This window comes from Lampetra fluviatilis, chromosome 3 (genome assembly GCF_964198595.1).
Source record: "Lampetra fluviatilis chromosome 3, kcLamFluv1.1, whole genome shotgun sequence".
In the NCBI taxonomy this organism is placed as follows: domain Eukaryota; kingdom Metazoa; phylum Chordata; class Hyperoartia; order Petromyzontiformes; family Petromyzontidae; genus Lampetra; species Lampetra fluviatilis.
In genome coordinates, this window is record NC_136277.1 from 31,411,515 (window position 1) to 31,425,896 (window position 14,382).

The window sequence follows — 14,382 nt, forward strand, 5'->3', positions numbered from 1 at the left end:
GAATGAAAACAAAGTTTCACAATGGACTCGTAGGATTTAGCTGGCACGAGTCACGACAGGATCTTGCAGCGTGCGCTGATGCAATTTCAAACTGACAGGGGCGAGACGGAGGCCATCAGAAAAACCACAAACCGGAGACAGCCGGCGGATTGCAACACGAGTTTTGAGCCGCCTGCTCTGCTCACAACCCTGGGAAAAAAAACAAATATCTTGAACGTGATTTGACTTTTTTTTCACTAAGCAAAGCCTGAAAATAGCCACGCAGCCCGTGACACGCAGACTCGGTCTGCAGCTACAAGACAAGAGCTGATTCATAATCGATAGTTGGGTCAGATTGTGCAAGTAAAATGCCAATGTGCGTCGTACACACTCAGGTGGAGGAGGGTGCACGACACGTGAATCATAATATTTCGTCGCAACAGCCGATGTGTGAGAGATAAGAGCTGTTAGTTTTTGCTGTTTTTCCTTTTCATTCTTTATTCAGTGCTCCCCTAATCACTACGCTGTCTGGCACGTGCTCGATTCGATCGCATCACCGATTGCTCCGATTTGTGTTGTTTTTTTGCGTCTCATCGGAATCCGGTTCCCAGGGGAGACGGTGACCATGGAGCTCGTGAAGACAGGCGCGGGCCTAGGCTTCAGCCTCGAGGGTGGCCGCGGATCCATCCACGGGGACCGGGAACTCACCGTGAGACGGGTGTTCGCCGGTGAGGAATCCCTCGCTCACTCGCGTACGCTCATTAACGTGCACACACCTGAATTTAATGCAGGCCCACATGTGCGCACACACACACACACACGCTTGAATATATACACACACACACCCGATGCACTAATTCACGTGCGAATGAACGCACACACCCAATTACGCACGTTCACAATCACAGCCACACACACACACACCCAAATGCACTCTTAAACGCACTCACGCACTCGCACTCTTGCATACACAAAGACAAGCAAGTCGCTGAACATTTGCTATCCAGTCCACCGCGAACGTGCACGCACGCCGCTGGTCCCAGCTCATGCCGATGTCGTGTTTCCCCCGCCGTGTTTCTCCGCCGCCGCCACCGCCCGCCCGCCCTGCCGCGTCGCCGTCTCAAGCGGGCGACGCGAGCGGCGTCCACGCCGGCGACGTCCTCCTCTCCGTGGGGGACCACGACGTCCGCGGCCTCTCGCGCTTCGACGCGTGGAACCTCATCAAGGCCCTGCCCGAGGGCGCGACGGCCGTCACGCTACGCCGGGCCGGCGAGGGCGGCGACGACGACGGCAGTGGCGGCGGCGGCGCGAGGAGCACCTCTTGAGAAATAGAAAATGTCTTATTGTAGCAATAATAATACGATAAGAAGAATGGGCGATTTTAACTCGTGACGCGCCGCACAGCATTCGCTCACTCTAGAAGTGAGAGAGAGGGAAAGGACTCAGAGGCGCGAGCAGGAACCACAGACAGGTGAGGAGGCAGCAGCCAGGTGGTAAGCCTGCGCCAACAATTGCCCAAGCTCTGCGCTCCTCTAATATATTCAGACGTCTTGAGCCAGTTGATGAGTTTTTTACACGTGGGAGGAAACCAGAGAAAACCCCGCACGCGCGAGGGGGCCAACGCTCTCTCCCGTACGGAAGGGACGGATGTTTGTTAGTCCACAGTTTCATCCAGCAGTATATCGATAGAGGGTTGTAAATTATTTTAACGTGCTTTTAAGTAGCTGAAACAGCTGCCCTTCCCCTCCTCGTCAGCACTTCTTGGTGCTAAAGCACCGCCAATAATGTGGATCTAGCGACGGACATGCGTACAATCGAGTGTACCGTCGAGTGTGCAGGCTGTGTAACTGAACCGCTCCCCACCGACCGCACATTTCCCCCTGCCCCCAATGTCATTGCTCGCACCAGGGCCCGTGCCGACCACGGTGCTAGGGCACTGGATGGAGAGGCTCGCAGGAAACGCATTGCATACAACGGTGTACGAATTGTAAGAAAAAAAAATGCGCGATTCTTGCACATGCGTGATTCGATGCGTGTGCCGCGAGCCTAAAGGATTTCACATTCGTCGCCGGAATCGTTGCACCTTTTACGTAACGTCCACCAGAGTTTGAGCCCTTCTCCACTGCACGTAGTCACCGTAAAGTCGAAAGGTCTCGCCACGCTGCACGCGGCCTCTTGGCAAATGAAGTCACTCGTAATCCCCCGGGGACAAACAACAAGAGCTCAACTCATTCGTCAATAACGCTGCCTGTGAACGGAAAATAATATATTATGGGCGACATTTCAGGCAAATGCCGTTCTTCGACGAATGCGTTCAAGTTTTTGTTGTTGTTTGTGCTCTTGTGCACAATTGCCAACGCAGCATCACAAGGAAATCGGAATGCATTGGAACTGTGTTGCTGCTTCTCCCCCCGCCGCCGTGTCGCGCACAATGAACGCATGAACGCACGTGTTCACTATCCTACGAGTTGGACGGGCGCTCAATCAAAATGGGAGTCATGCTTTAAATAAATAAAAACTTTAACGATTTGACGGAAACATTCTTTTTTTATCAGCCTAACTCAGGGTTCAGGATTCTTATTCTCGTTTTTTTTGCGGCGATTCGTATATTACGGTGTACGTATAAAATAGTATCTTTAAGTTACTGCGCACAACGTCGCAAAGCCCGCGTCTACGCACACACACACACATACCTAGGAAGATTGAATGGTTCTTAAACAAGGGGCAGCACGAGTCGGGAGAGTTAATAAGAGTGGCGTGAAATTGAACCCTCCAACCCTGCAATTACTGGCACCGATGGTTGGCTCAACAAGGGAAATGCGTCAATGCCACATGGGTGGCGGCAATGCACTGCGCCCCATTTGCGTGACGTTGGGTGGCTTTGGTTTTATAGTTTTAACCAGGGCTTAATTTCAACTGGAGCTGTCTGTGGCTGAACTCCAGAAAATATCCCCCCCCACAACCAAAGGGGGAGTGGGAGGCAGGGGAGGGGGGATTGGGCCATGTCCAGCAAATATTTAATGAGAAATTAAGCCCTGGTTTTAGCTCTCCCATGTTTTCGGGTTTGTACGGCGGGTGCTGTCCAGCACGGTGTCCGATGTTTCGTTCCGCGTGTCCGGGAACTTTTTCAGGAACTGAATTGAGCCATTCACTCTCCCTGGACTATGTGGCGTCGTCTTGGTTTTGGGTTGAGACTTGAGAGCTGTCGTTGCCTTGACCTTGTGGCAAGCGCGGTTTCAAGCGTTGGACTTTGTGGAGGGCATTTGTCATTTTTTTTCTTCCACCTTTAGGCTGCTAGCGTCTCGGATGTGGACCGATGGTAAAAAAAATGGTGAAATAATAGCGGGAATTGTTTTTATTTAATATATTTGATTCAACTCAGCGGATGAAACGGCAGTGGCCGTTGGCTTAAAAAGTGTGTGTTGTAACTTAGGCTTGTGATCGAGAGCAGGATTAGCTCATGTGAGGAAAGAAAAACAATCATCTATGGTGCTTTCTGCAACTGGTCACCTTGTCGGCCGTGGTCGATTCACTGCTGGATGAAGGCCTCCCCTACGCTACCACTGTCTCCCACGATCCTGCAGTGTAATGATCAACCTGGCACCTGCACACGAACCGATTTAATTGCTCCACCTCCTCCGTGGATGTCCTAGATTTCAAGGCAATAGACACCTCGCATGAGCCGATTGTATCGCTCCATCTCGATGGACGTCCTCCCATTTCAAGCCAAGAGATGCACAAACAGCCTCCTCACTGCCGTGCTGCGTTTTACCGAAGGTGATGTGTGACACCTAACAGTATGGGGCCTGGTGTTATAGCCGTGTGATGTTTTCATACTTTACACAATGACAACAAACCTTGAGGCTGTTTTTATTGTTTAACAGATGTTTATTCTGCTCAACAAACAGCCAAGTATTCTCCATTTAAAAAGCCATTGTGTCTGCTGCCTTAAAAAAAAAGTGTTCAATTGCACAATATCGTGTGACCTTTCTCCTCGTCACCATTCAATCCTTGACCGAATGTACGCGGAATGTTGTCGCTCCAGCTTAGGAAAATATTTCCACTCTGAACCAAACTACCATTAAGCTGGTGTGAAACGTGCACTCAATTGTATATATGGAGGTGTCATTGTGTTAACGTTATATTTTAATTACAAAGAAACACAAACGCAAACTGCCGGATGTAAAAGAAAAAAACCCAAAGTTTTGGTTACCAAAAAAAATATTAAAAAATAAAGATTTTATATTGCTTGGCTGTACATGTGTTTGCCACGTACAGTTTTTTGTGTGTTTTAAAGTGATGCAAGGGAAGGTGAAAACTTTTTTTTTTTCTGGGTGGGGGGGAGGGGATGGGGGCGGAATTTAAACCAGGCAGTGTGTGACTTGGCAAGCAAGTTTTTAAGAGAATCTGCCGTATAAACTACCACGGCAGAATTCAGGGGTCAGAGCGGGTAGCTGGGTGGGGACGTTTTGCCTTGTAGTTTGTTTTTGGTACCTCTTGTGCCAAGGCACTGTTTGATAATTTAATGCGGATTGACTCTAGGGCGGTGAAAGCAATCCACGCGTTCAATAAGCGCCCTGTTTCCGACATCGCCCTTGGAGTGTTTTTACAGTTTGGTCCTTTTTCGCCATCCAATGAATCGGCGAGTCGCCATTCGCGATTCAATGCCAGCACGGATTATTGTTCTTTTCACAGCGGCTTCGAGGAAGTCGCGTGAAACCCAGTAACGTTCATCATCGGGCCGTGATGTGTCCACTGCTGGATGACGGGTTGCCCGCAAGTATCACCATCGCGCGTTCCTGTGATACGTGCGTAAAAATGGATGCATCTACATCCCCATCCCACCGTTTAACCCGTGGACTTTAAAAAATAAATAAAACTTCAGATGCCCATAAATGTGACAAACATTTAACATTCCAAAATTCACAAGAAGTTTCAATGCATTAAAACACATTCTTTTACGGTTATCGCTGCAGGCGGCTGATAATCACTTCTCGGTCACATGACCACACCGACCGACGTTAAAACGAACGGCACAATCGTATCAGTTTTGCTAACACCCCCACCCTCCTAACAATGCAAAAATGCATTGTTATTTTTTTTATAAACTTTCTGTTTACATTTTTTCAATTTATAGTATACACATTTAATATGTATTCACAATGATAATAACGAGCCGCAGCGATCTCCAGGAATGTTTAAAAGACCACAACAAAAATATACATCGAGACAAAGTGCTCACTTATTGGGGCACCGTGTATGCATGCGCAAGGAAAAATAGACACGGGCCCAGTGCAAACACATACATCATTGCCCAAGTTTGACAAAAGTCACATCGCATTGCCACATTCATACACAACCTCTTCCACTGACACATCCGAGCCACGCCAGTGTGGGGCCCTCGCAATACGAGAGGTTTTTTTTCCACTGGAAATTTGCCGAGCCACAACCAAACCTTAAAACTTTGGCCTCACGTGGCATCTGAAATCTGGCTTAGGCCCATGCTGGGGCCAGATAAGGTGGGGTTAATAGTTCTTACCCTATATTGCTTCGGTCACTACACTTTAACGTGCGAGTCTGACGTGGCGCATGCATTGCTTGTGATGCCAGCAGCACGGCTCAGTTGTGACAGAAAAAACCTGGCACCCTCCTGAGTTGCCCCAAGCTGACTTAGCAAAACCAGACCAGGATGGCTCGGTTGTACAGTGGGGAAAACAATGCCTAACCCTGTACTCAGTAGACCTGCAGTTGCCACACCTGCAGTGGCCACAGCAGCCATCATCGGTTTCTGGTTGAACCTGGGTTCACTTCTCAATGTAGCCATGCTGTGTCGGGGCGGTGAGTGAATGTTGAAGAACATCGGCACAATTCATGCATAATTAAAACCTAAGCCACCAGTGGCAGTGCCCTCTGCTCCGTTATATACCTTGCACCAGGTTCGAATTATTCAAGTGACTTCAGGTTAAATGTAAACACCGGTGTTTCCACCGGTACCTAATTGATCACACACAGCACATTCATTGCGTAAAGTACGGAACGGACAGCACTGCCATCCCCTAACTCACACTCGCTTCTCGCCACCGCCTTAATGCCCTTGACAATTAATAGCGATCTTCTTCTCTTTAAAAGAGCGACAAATCAAAAATGTCACAAATAATGACACGGACAGCACACAGATCTCCATGGTATCGAAATAAAAAATATGCAACCGTGCATTTGAGGCCACGCGAAGACATTATTACATTCGGTGGAGGGCCAAAAAAGGGTGAAAAGTGTGGCTGATGGGAGTTGAGACCAACGAGCGGGTGGGTGGCACGGATGAGGATTACAGCGGCGGTCGTCATGGCTTGAGCGTCGTCAGCGCCTTGCTGAGATTGCTGTAGAACTCGGCCATCGTGGATGGGAAGAACGAGTCGACGAGGGACCTGGGCAGGTAGCCGCCCAGGTCCGTCTGGAAGAAGGTGACCATCTTCGTCTTGTTGGGCTCCCTGCGGTGAGCAGGGCGGGAAAGCGGCGCGGGAAGTCGGCGGCGTTAGGTTAGGGACAAGCGGCGATCGCAGGTAATTCGCTTCTTGCATCTCCACTACGTGCTGCTCTCAATAAGATGAGAAAACTTTAACCGATGAACTCGGTTGGTTATTGTCTTTGATAGGGCTAGGACCAGAGCTAGTCTCACACGTAAACTTTCCTGTTAAATGGTGGGTAATATAAGCGGTTCAGACTCTGTATCAAATTAGAAGCTAGGATGAAACGTATTTAAAAGGGCCTCCTAAAAAAGGGGTCAGCAATCAGAGGCAACAACAGCAGTGCTGAGTGTAATTGGCGAGTCCTTGGAGAGTGATAAAGGAGTTGCCACACATGGAAACGATCAGCCTGGTACAGATAAAATGACAGATGTGATGGAGGTAGTTCAAGAAGAAAGCAGCTTCATTTATATCAAGGATATGGTGGAATTTAAAATAGAAGGCTGAGAGGATGAATAGAAACCGAGGAGTGAGTGTGGATGTATACACTCGAGTGAGGAGTGAGTGTGAAATGTGTGGAGTCATTGTGTGTGTTTCATATGACAGTGGTGTGAGTGCGCATGTGTGGAGCGAGTGTGTGTTTGTATGGAGTGAGTGTGTGTAATCACTCACATGCGGAGTGTTGCACTTGGCAGCAGCCAAAAACCCCCCTAAACTTTGCCAAAACCCCCCTAAACTCAGCCAAAACCCCCCTAAACTCAGCCAAAAGCCCCCTAAACTCAGCCAAAAGTCCCCTTCATATCCGCATCTCCAGTGTCTTCCACCTCCCACTCCCAGCCCCGCCCACTTCCCCCCCCCTCCTCTATCTCTCCTCCCTGGCTCCTCCCCCGTCTCTTACCTATATAGCCTCTTGTTACAGCAGCTCTTTTGCCCGCTTCAGCATTTGTTTCTTGCTGTGGTTGTCCCGCCTGCTGACGGACGCTTGTGTTGCGCCCGAAACGTCGTGATTTATTAATTTATTTCTATTATTATTTCTATCATTTTATTATTTATTGTTATTATTTATTTTTACCTACGTGACTTTACCAAAAAAACCTAAGAGTATAAATCCTTGCCATCACAAAAGCTTCAAATCTAAAAGTGTGTGTGATGTGTGTGAGTGAGCGCACACACTAGTGCCCGTGCTGCGTTACCCGGGCACGGGTAGGCACATGCAGCCGCAGGGGTGGTTGAATCCACGGACGTAGCCCGACTGGGGTGGGCACGATTCGTGGACCACATGCGTCGCTGCACAGACACAAAGAAGCGTGCGGTGATCGGCCCCATTAAAATATTTCTCAATTCACATTTCACATGAATATACGGTAAATGTGGAGCTATACTGTGTATCTTGAAATGCAGTCCTGGTAGAATGAGATGCAATAAATGATTGTAATTTAACGGGCACATCCAAAGCTGACTGGGGATGAGTAATTGTAAATTGTAATTGCAACCACAAAGGGTTGCAGTGAAGAGTAGCCACAGCTGTTGCATCTGAAGCGTCCATCTAAAATGTCTTGTCTTGACACTTATTTGTTTCGTTACACGCAGCGATGAAGAATGTGTGTCCCTACTCACCCATTTCGTTTCAGTATTTTATAATTATCATTGTGAGGCTGAATTAATTGTAATAATACAAGTGATGTGTTTCACGAGGAAAAAATTTACATTTACATGTCACCAAAATATTTTTACGAAGTGTTGTCATCAATGAGGATTCAGAAGTTCCAGTCTCTTTGTCCCCAGAAACTTAGTTTCAAGTCGTGTTCCCAGGGATTTTGGGATTCCTTGAAACGCAAAAGCAAGCGCGCTTAGAAACTGTGACACTTGCGCCCCCAAGTGGTTGCATATAAGACCTACTATGTTTGAACAACATAAATAAGCATACAATACGTCTTCCTTCATATACCTGCACAGGTATCTCCACGTAAAAATATAAAATAATTTCCTACACGACATATCAGCCGCACGGTATGCTGGGAGTGCGCAATTTCAACAGCGTTGATTCCAGACAAGCAGACTCCGCACCGGTTTCGACAACACAGTGTCCCAATCTCGCCTCCCCAGCGTGTTAGCTGAGTCCAGCACGCACTTCGTCTCACCGTTAGAGGCGATGGAGCCGTCGTCGTACCGTTTGACGAGCACCACGTCCACAAAGTCACGCGCGGAGATCACGCCCATGGCAGCAGACGAGGTGATGGTGCGACACACGGACAGCTCCTGAGAAACCAAATAATCAGTTCTCGTTCTTCTTCGTTCGTTTGGCACGCAAGTTTGTCAGCAACGTTTACACGTCCATGTCGCGGCTGGTGAGCGAGCCCGTGGATGGCTTCAGGAGTAGCCTCATGTTGAATGTCTGAACTACTGCCAGTAAGTTATCAAAGTGTGCAGTGGCGGTACTCTGCGGTGTATCAATTTCCAGGTCGCTGGTTCAGCTGGAGTAGGCACCTTGACTTGTAAAAGTCATACCGAGAGGAATACTGGATGTGTTGTGCCTGATGCAGAAAATATCTTGTGATTTTCAATCCGCTGAACAGACAGGGCTGAAATTATACCTTGCAAAACAACCTCCACGATCGACACAGCCAGGAGAGACCTTCACCCAAAAGCAGATTGACAAAGGGGCTCGCCCAGCCGCTGTTGATCTTCTCCGCCGTTGGCCGCCGTGCGAGCGTACCTCGTCCAGCGACTGCAGGATCTGGAAGGCGCGCACGTTGCGATCCCACTTGACACGGAGGCCGTCCGGCGTGGGTTTCACGAACTCCCATAGCGCATTGGGGGCCATCTCCAGCAGACCCTCGCCTTTGTACCTGGTGCCAGAGCGCGCCGAGCACAAGTTTCCGCGATTATTTTGAAGCCCTGGCTTTTCATTTCATCATGTGAGAGGCACGCATAGCACTTACAATTAGTAACATACGTACATATATATTTGGTGTTTCTACTACATATGTATATAATTTGGGTATAGTGTATTCATGACATTTTAAAACTAGATTGAACTCATTTCTTTAGTACTGCTTTTGGTGTTAAGTTTGTCCTTCCCCCACACCTCCGATTAGCATGGTTTGGCTACGTACGGTGTGAAAGAAGTCCAACATCCATACAAATGTGATGCTTGTTAAAATTTAAATACAGTACTCTATCAACGCCCACCGTGCACCCTCACTCAATGGAAGGTCTCTTTCTCCTCTGCCTGTCCCTGTGGTCTGGGATTCTCTCCCACCGGCCATCCCATCTTTTGACTCGCTATCCCCTCTTCAAATCCAGGCTTATGACTTTCTCTTCCCTGCCGATGACCGACTGCTTCTTTCTCTTGTTAACACAACAATGACTAATTTCCCCCATGATGCCCCTGTCCCACTGTTTTGCAGTGTCTCAAGACGAGGTTGCATTTAGACTGGCTATATGAAATAAAAATGTATAAAAATAAAACAATAAAATAACGACGTTTCGGAGGCAACACAAGTCTCCGTCATCAGGTGGGACCGTCACAGCCAGATTTGCCTTGATGCAGCACCTACGTGACTTTACCGAAATAACTAAGAGTATGAATCCTTGCAGTCACGAAAGCTTCAAATCTCGAATTGGCTATATGAATCCAAAAGGGTATGTTTTAAAACATGAAATCAAATACTAAAAGTTTATTTAGGATATATTCTTTGGGTCTTTCGGTAAAGCCACGTAGATATAAAAAATAATAATAATAATAACAATATCACGTAATAATAATAGAGTGATATTGTTATTATTTTTATTTATTATCTTATATGAATTTTCTATCTCCGTGGCTTTACCGAAAGACCCAAAGAATATGAATTCCTGCAGTCACAAAACCTTTAAGTCAAGATTTAATTTAGGATGTGTAGTTTGTACATGCATGTTGTAGCTTTTCTTACAGGTAGCCAGGAAATTCTGTAGATGCTCTCCACGATATGGTAACAAGTTTCTGTAAATACAAAAAAGAACAAGCAGAAATATATGAATGCCTAAAAGTCTGCTGGGTGGAAACATTCTAACCAGGCAGTTTTATTCCAAACGTCAATTTGGCATATTTACATATTGCTAATTAGCACCATAATTACAACGATTTCCAAGCTATATATCATTCTTAATGAGGCGTCATGGTTGTTCTTTGCCTGCTGTGTAATTGTTACGCGTCGTCATTATGTTTATGAAAGAAGATGGGAGCTGAAAACTAAACTGCCATTTAGATTAACGTACAGTGCTGTGTGTGATCTTTGTTTCCGAAGTGCCCTTGAGACTAAGGCTGTTGCATAATTGAGCCTTGGCAATCCCCGTAGACGACAGTGTTTGCCATATTTTACAGTAAATCCCATGAGATCTATTAAATTGTTAATCTATCAACACAAGTATGGTTTTCCATTTTGACAGTTTAATTATTGAATACACTAGTGAGTCATCAGTCTCAATTAAAAACATTTTCACGTGGGTCCTGCACTGATGGGATAATGAGCAAATTCCATTCATGTGTGTTTATCATGTGGGAGGAAACCCCAGTCACCAGCGACAATCAACAGGGTGTAGGTAACACACACACACACTGAAAGCTCTGCACAGACTGATCCAGCAATCCATTGCTGTGACTGTACTGCCATTGTCGTGGTCATCCCACGAGCCAGAGAAACGCAAAGCAACGTCCAACTCTGAAAGCCTAGGGGCTCTTTACTTACCAAGCGCCACCGCCCCACGTAAAAGGGACTGCAGCCGAGCCTGAACAAGTTAAGCTCAAGGAGGCGCTATGAATAGCTCATTCATTACGCAACACCGGGCTCACACCACGTGCAGTCCCTCATTGGCGGCTGGCAGAGTGGCCTCATGTGACGACACCACGTGCCAGGGCGGAGGCATAGAGCACTGGCTGTAGGCGTAAAACAGGTATATGGAGCCTCTAAAATTTTAAGGGAAATATCAACGCCGGTCATGAGTTCCTGCCCTTGAACTTACGTGGATTTCCTGTTGATACACCCACGCGCACGTGTATACCGTACACACAATGCCGCCTTAACGTAAATAAGTGGCAGCACACGTGTGTGACTGCTGTGCACATTTATAGTGATGTAGTCAAGGTTCGATTGGATGAGGGCCACCTCTACCCCACGCAATGCGGGCAGAGGGGTTTTGATCTCACCACATTTCACCACGCTGCACAAAGCCTATAAATAAAGGCATTTTATAAATGAACAACATACGCCGTGCAATAGTGACCATGTTAATTTGGCATTGCATTGATTCGGTATGCTATGTAAATGATTGTCCTCACATTGTCCCAGTGTGATCCCTGTCCGTATTTCCTCGTGGTAACAAAGCAAAACAATTGTTAAAGCCGAAACATATTTACTTTCATTAATAATGTAATCTCACATTTTTACTTTTTTTACAATCTAACCTATAAATTGCATGACTAAGCAACTGGCATCTTGTCATTCTCAAATCCCTATTGTGAGAAGAGACATTTCATGCCAACTATAAAATGGAACGCGTCTGTGTGGAGCGATGGTCAGAGGTGGCAGAGCATTTGGGGGAGGTCTTCAACCATCAGGGGATTGAGTCGGTGTCACCGCCTCCAGAGGTACCATCGATGCGAGTCATCGCTCTGACAGCGCCACCTACAGAAGCCAATTCATCTCTGCAAACTCACTGCCATGACAACGTCTTCGGCGAAAAACACCGGAGCGTCGTGGGGTGGAGACAATTCACACGGGTTGGAGACTCGGCGCAGTTCCATTTTTGTGGCGTGGGTTCAAAACACGGAAACCGAGGCGAGAAGGGATCTTCAGTTCGGGTGACCTTGCCATCTGCGGCGCTGCACCACGTGGGCACTGAACCATGCGACCATTGATGTAACCGGCGGCACGAATCTGCGACCTGATCATTTAACTCTCGACTCCCAAATATACCCCTTACAACGAGCACAACAACAACCGGAACCACAACCGACCTTGAACCTAACCCTGAGTCAATGGTGAACCTATAACCTACCCCCCCCCCCCGAGGTGGGACAAAGTCATTGTTATGCAAGTCCAAGTCGAGTCGCAAGTCATCAAATTCATGACTCGAGTCTGACTCGAGTCCAAGTCACATGACTCGAGTCCACATCTCATAGGTGGGACAAAGTCATTGTTATGCAAGTCCAAGTCGAGTCGCAAGTCATCAAATTCATGACTCGAGTCTGACTCGAGTCCAAGTCACATGACTCGAGTCCACACCTCTGCCCCCCCCCCATCGGGTCGTAACCTACGGGGTAATGTACCCACAGCCGCAACATTTTCCAAGGGAAAAACAACAACAACAATTGTTCTGTCGGCGCTTTTAGTCGCTGTGCGTGCTTCGTTCTATCGTCCTATGCGAGGTCGTCAGGCACGTCGTGTTCCGAAAGCCTTCTTAATGGTTAACGCAACGTGTGTGTGTGTGTGCGTGTGTTAATGTGTGGTTGTTGTTGTTAATGTGTGGTTGCACAACAAAACCATGTCCTGTTCGGCCCTCAGATATGACACCCAGGATCCTGGATGACCGGCTGAATGCGGGATTGTCGAACGAGGTGTCATCATGGCCAAGGCCGTTGTTAGTCATCACGTCTCGCCAACGATTTAAACTCTCCTCGACCAGATCCACATACCTCGGGAGCTCGGCTACTAAGGAAGCTGGAAAGTTAACCCTTGACCTCACGGCTAACCCTGATCCCTGCACCCTGATCCCTGCACCCTGAAATACGGGACATCTCAACCTTACATCGTGTCCAACCCCTAGACCTGGAGGGAATTAACAGCTGGAAAGGCTTCTTCTTCATAATAAAGGCTTTTGGGTTCGATCGCGCAAGTATAAATGTGTCGCAACCCTCCACCACGTGACACGGCCAATCAGTAAGAAATGTGTCACGTTAACAAAACGCCAATTAGTTATTTCTTCAGCCCACGGGTGTGTTTTTCATTATTATTATTCGTGACTCCTGTCAAACCTCTCTAGAATTTTACCAATATTCTGCATAGGCCACCGCTTCTGGTGTTGGCATTGCCAAATCTTGAGGATGATTTGTGGCGCTGCAGGGCATCTGAGATGATGATGACCCATGGTTTGCTGGTCCTGACCAGCACACAGTAGTAGCTTGTGGACACTACTAGTATAAACCCTGGATCAGCTGTCAACTTGATAACTGGACCTTAACCCCACACCTAACCCCCTCCATCCCTGCACCTTGCATCGAGAGAACCGTGACAACTCAAACCCTCCCACCTCAACTTGACAGCTGGACTTTGACAGATCCCACCTAAGAGAGCCTTTGTAACCTTAGACCCTGGACACTGACACCAGACCTAAGCATACACGCTGACCTCCTCCTCCTCATCATCCTCTCGACCCCCATCAACTAATCATCCGATCAGCACGCTTGGCCACGTACGGTGCGAACGAAGTCCAACATACGGCGGAGGTTACGCAGCCCAGATCACAAGGACTTCAACATCACATCAGCAGGAGCGCCGCGCAAAACTCACGTTGGACTTGGCGACTCGCCAGCCGCCGTCGTCCTTGCTGTAGCCCACCAGCTTGTCGGCCACCGAGTCCGCCATGCCCCTGTAGTCGGCGAAGAGAGAGGGGACAGCCGCGGCGCTCATCTTTGCCGGTCGACGCTTGCGGTGTGACAGTCGTGGGGGTGGTGGGGGGGGTCCCTTGCGCGATGACGTCACCGCGCGCGAACACAAGCGACGCGGTGACGTAGACCGCACCCGGCGTGGATGACGTCACCGCGCGCGAACACAAGCGACGCGGTGACGTCGACCGCACCCGGCTTGGATGACGTCACCGCGCACGAACACAAGCGACGCGGTGACGTCGACCGCACCCGGTGTGGATGACGTCATCGCGCACGAGTTCATCGAGAGGC

General features: G+C 48.2%; 2 protein-coding genes across 3 annotated transcripts in view; one reads left to right on the plus strand and one right to left on the minus strand.

Annotated features, from left to right (window-relative positions):
• LOC144931003 (uncharacterized) overlaps positions 1-4,237 on the plus strand; it is a 30,217-nt gene extending 25,980 nt beyond the window's left edge. For both annotated transcript variants that reach the window (XM_078854861.1, XM_078854862.1), the window contains exons 19-20: positions 591-707; positions 1,105-4,237. In XM_078854861.1, the coding sequence (XP_078710987.1) occupies positions 591-707; positions 1,105-1,304 (317 nt within the window). In that variant the 3' untranslated portion in view covers positions 1,305-4,237. The remainder of the gene's footprint in view (positions 1-590; positions 708-1,104) is intronic.
• On the minus strand, positions 3,847-14,160 carry STARD5 (StAR related lipid transfer domain containing 5). Its single transcript, XM_078854863.1, has 6 exons — positions 13,994-14,160; positions 10,379-10,428; positions 9,160-9,292; positions 8,585-8,702; positions 7,637-7,730; positions 3,847-6,467 (listed from the first exon to the last, which is right to left on the minus strand). Exons 1-6 carry the CDS (start codon positions 14,111-14,113, stop codon positions 6,320-6,322), a joined length of 663 nt encoding a protein of 220 aa, XP_078710989.1. The 5' UTR covers positions 14,114-14,160; the 3' UTR covers positions 3,847-6,319.
• Positions 14,161-14,382: the final 222 nt, after the last annotated feature.

Bases quoted from the DNA above. Each gene is read 5' to 3' on its own strand.
- STARD5 (XM_078854863.1), bottom strand. From the start codon at position 14,113: ATGAGCGCCGCGGCTGTCCCCTCTCTCTTCGCCGACTACAGGGGCATG. The intron at 10,429-13,993 runs GTGAGTTTTGCG...TTGTATTTACAG, and splicing joins GGCGAGTCGCCAAGTCCAAC to AAACTTGTTACCATATCGTG. The intron at 6,468-7,636 runs GTAACGCAGCAC...TGCTCACCGCAG, and splicing joins ATGTGCCTACCCGTGCCCGG to GGAGCCCAACAAGACGAAGA.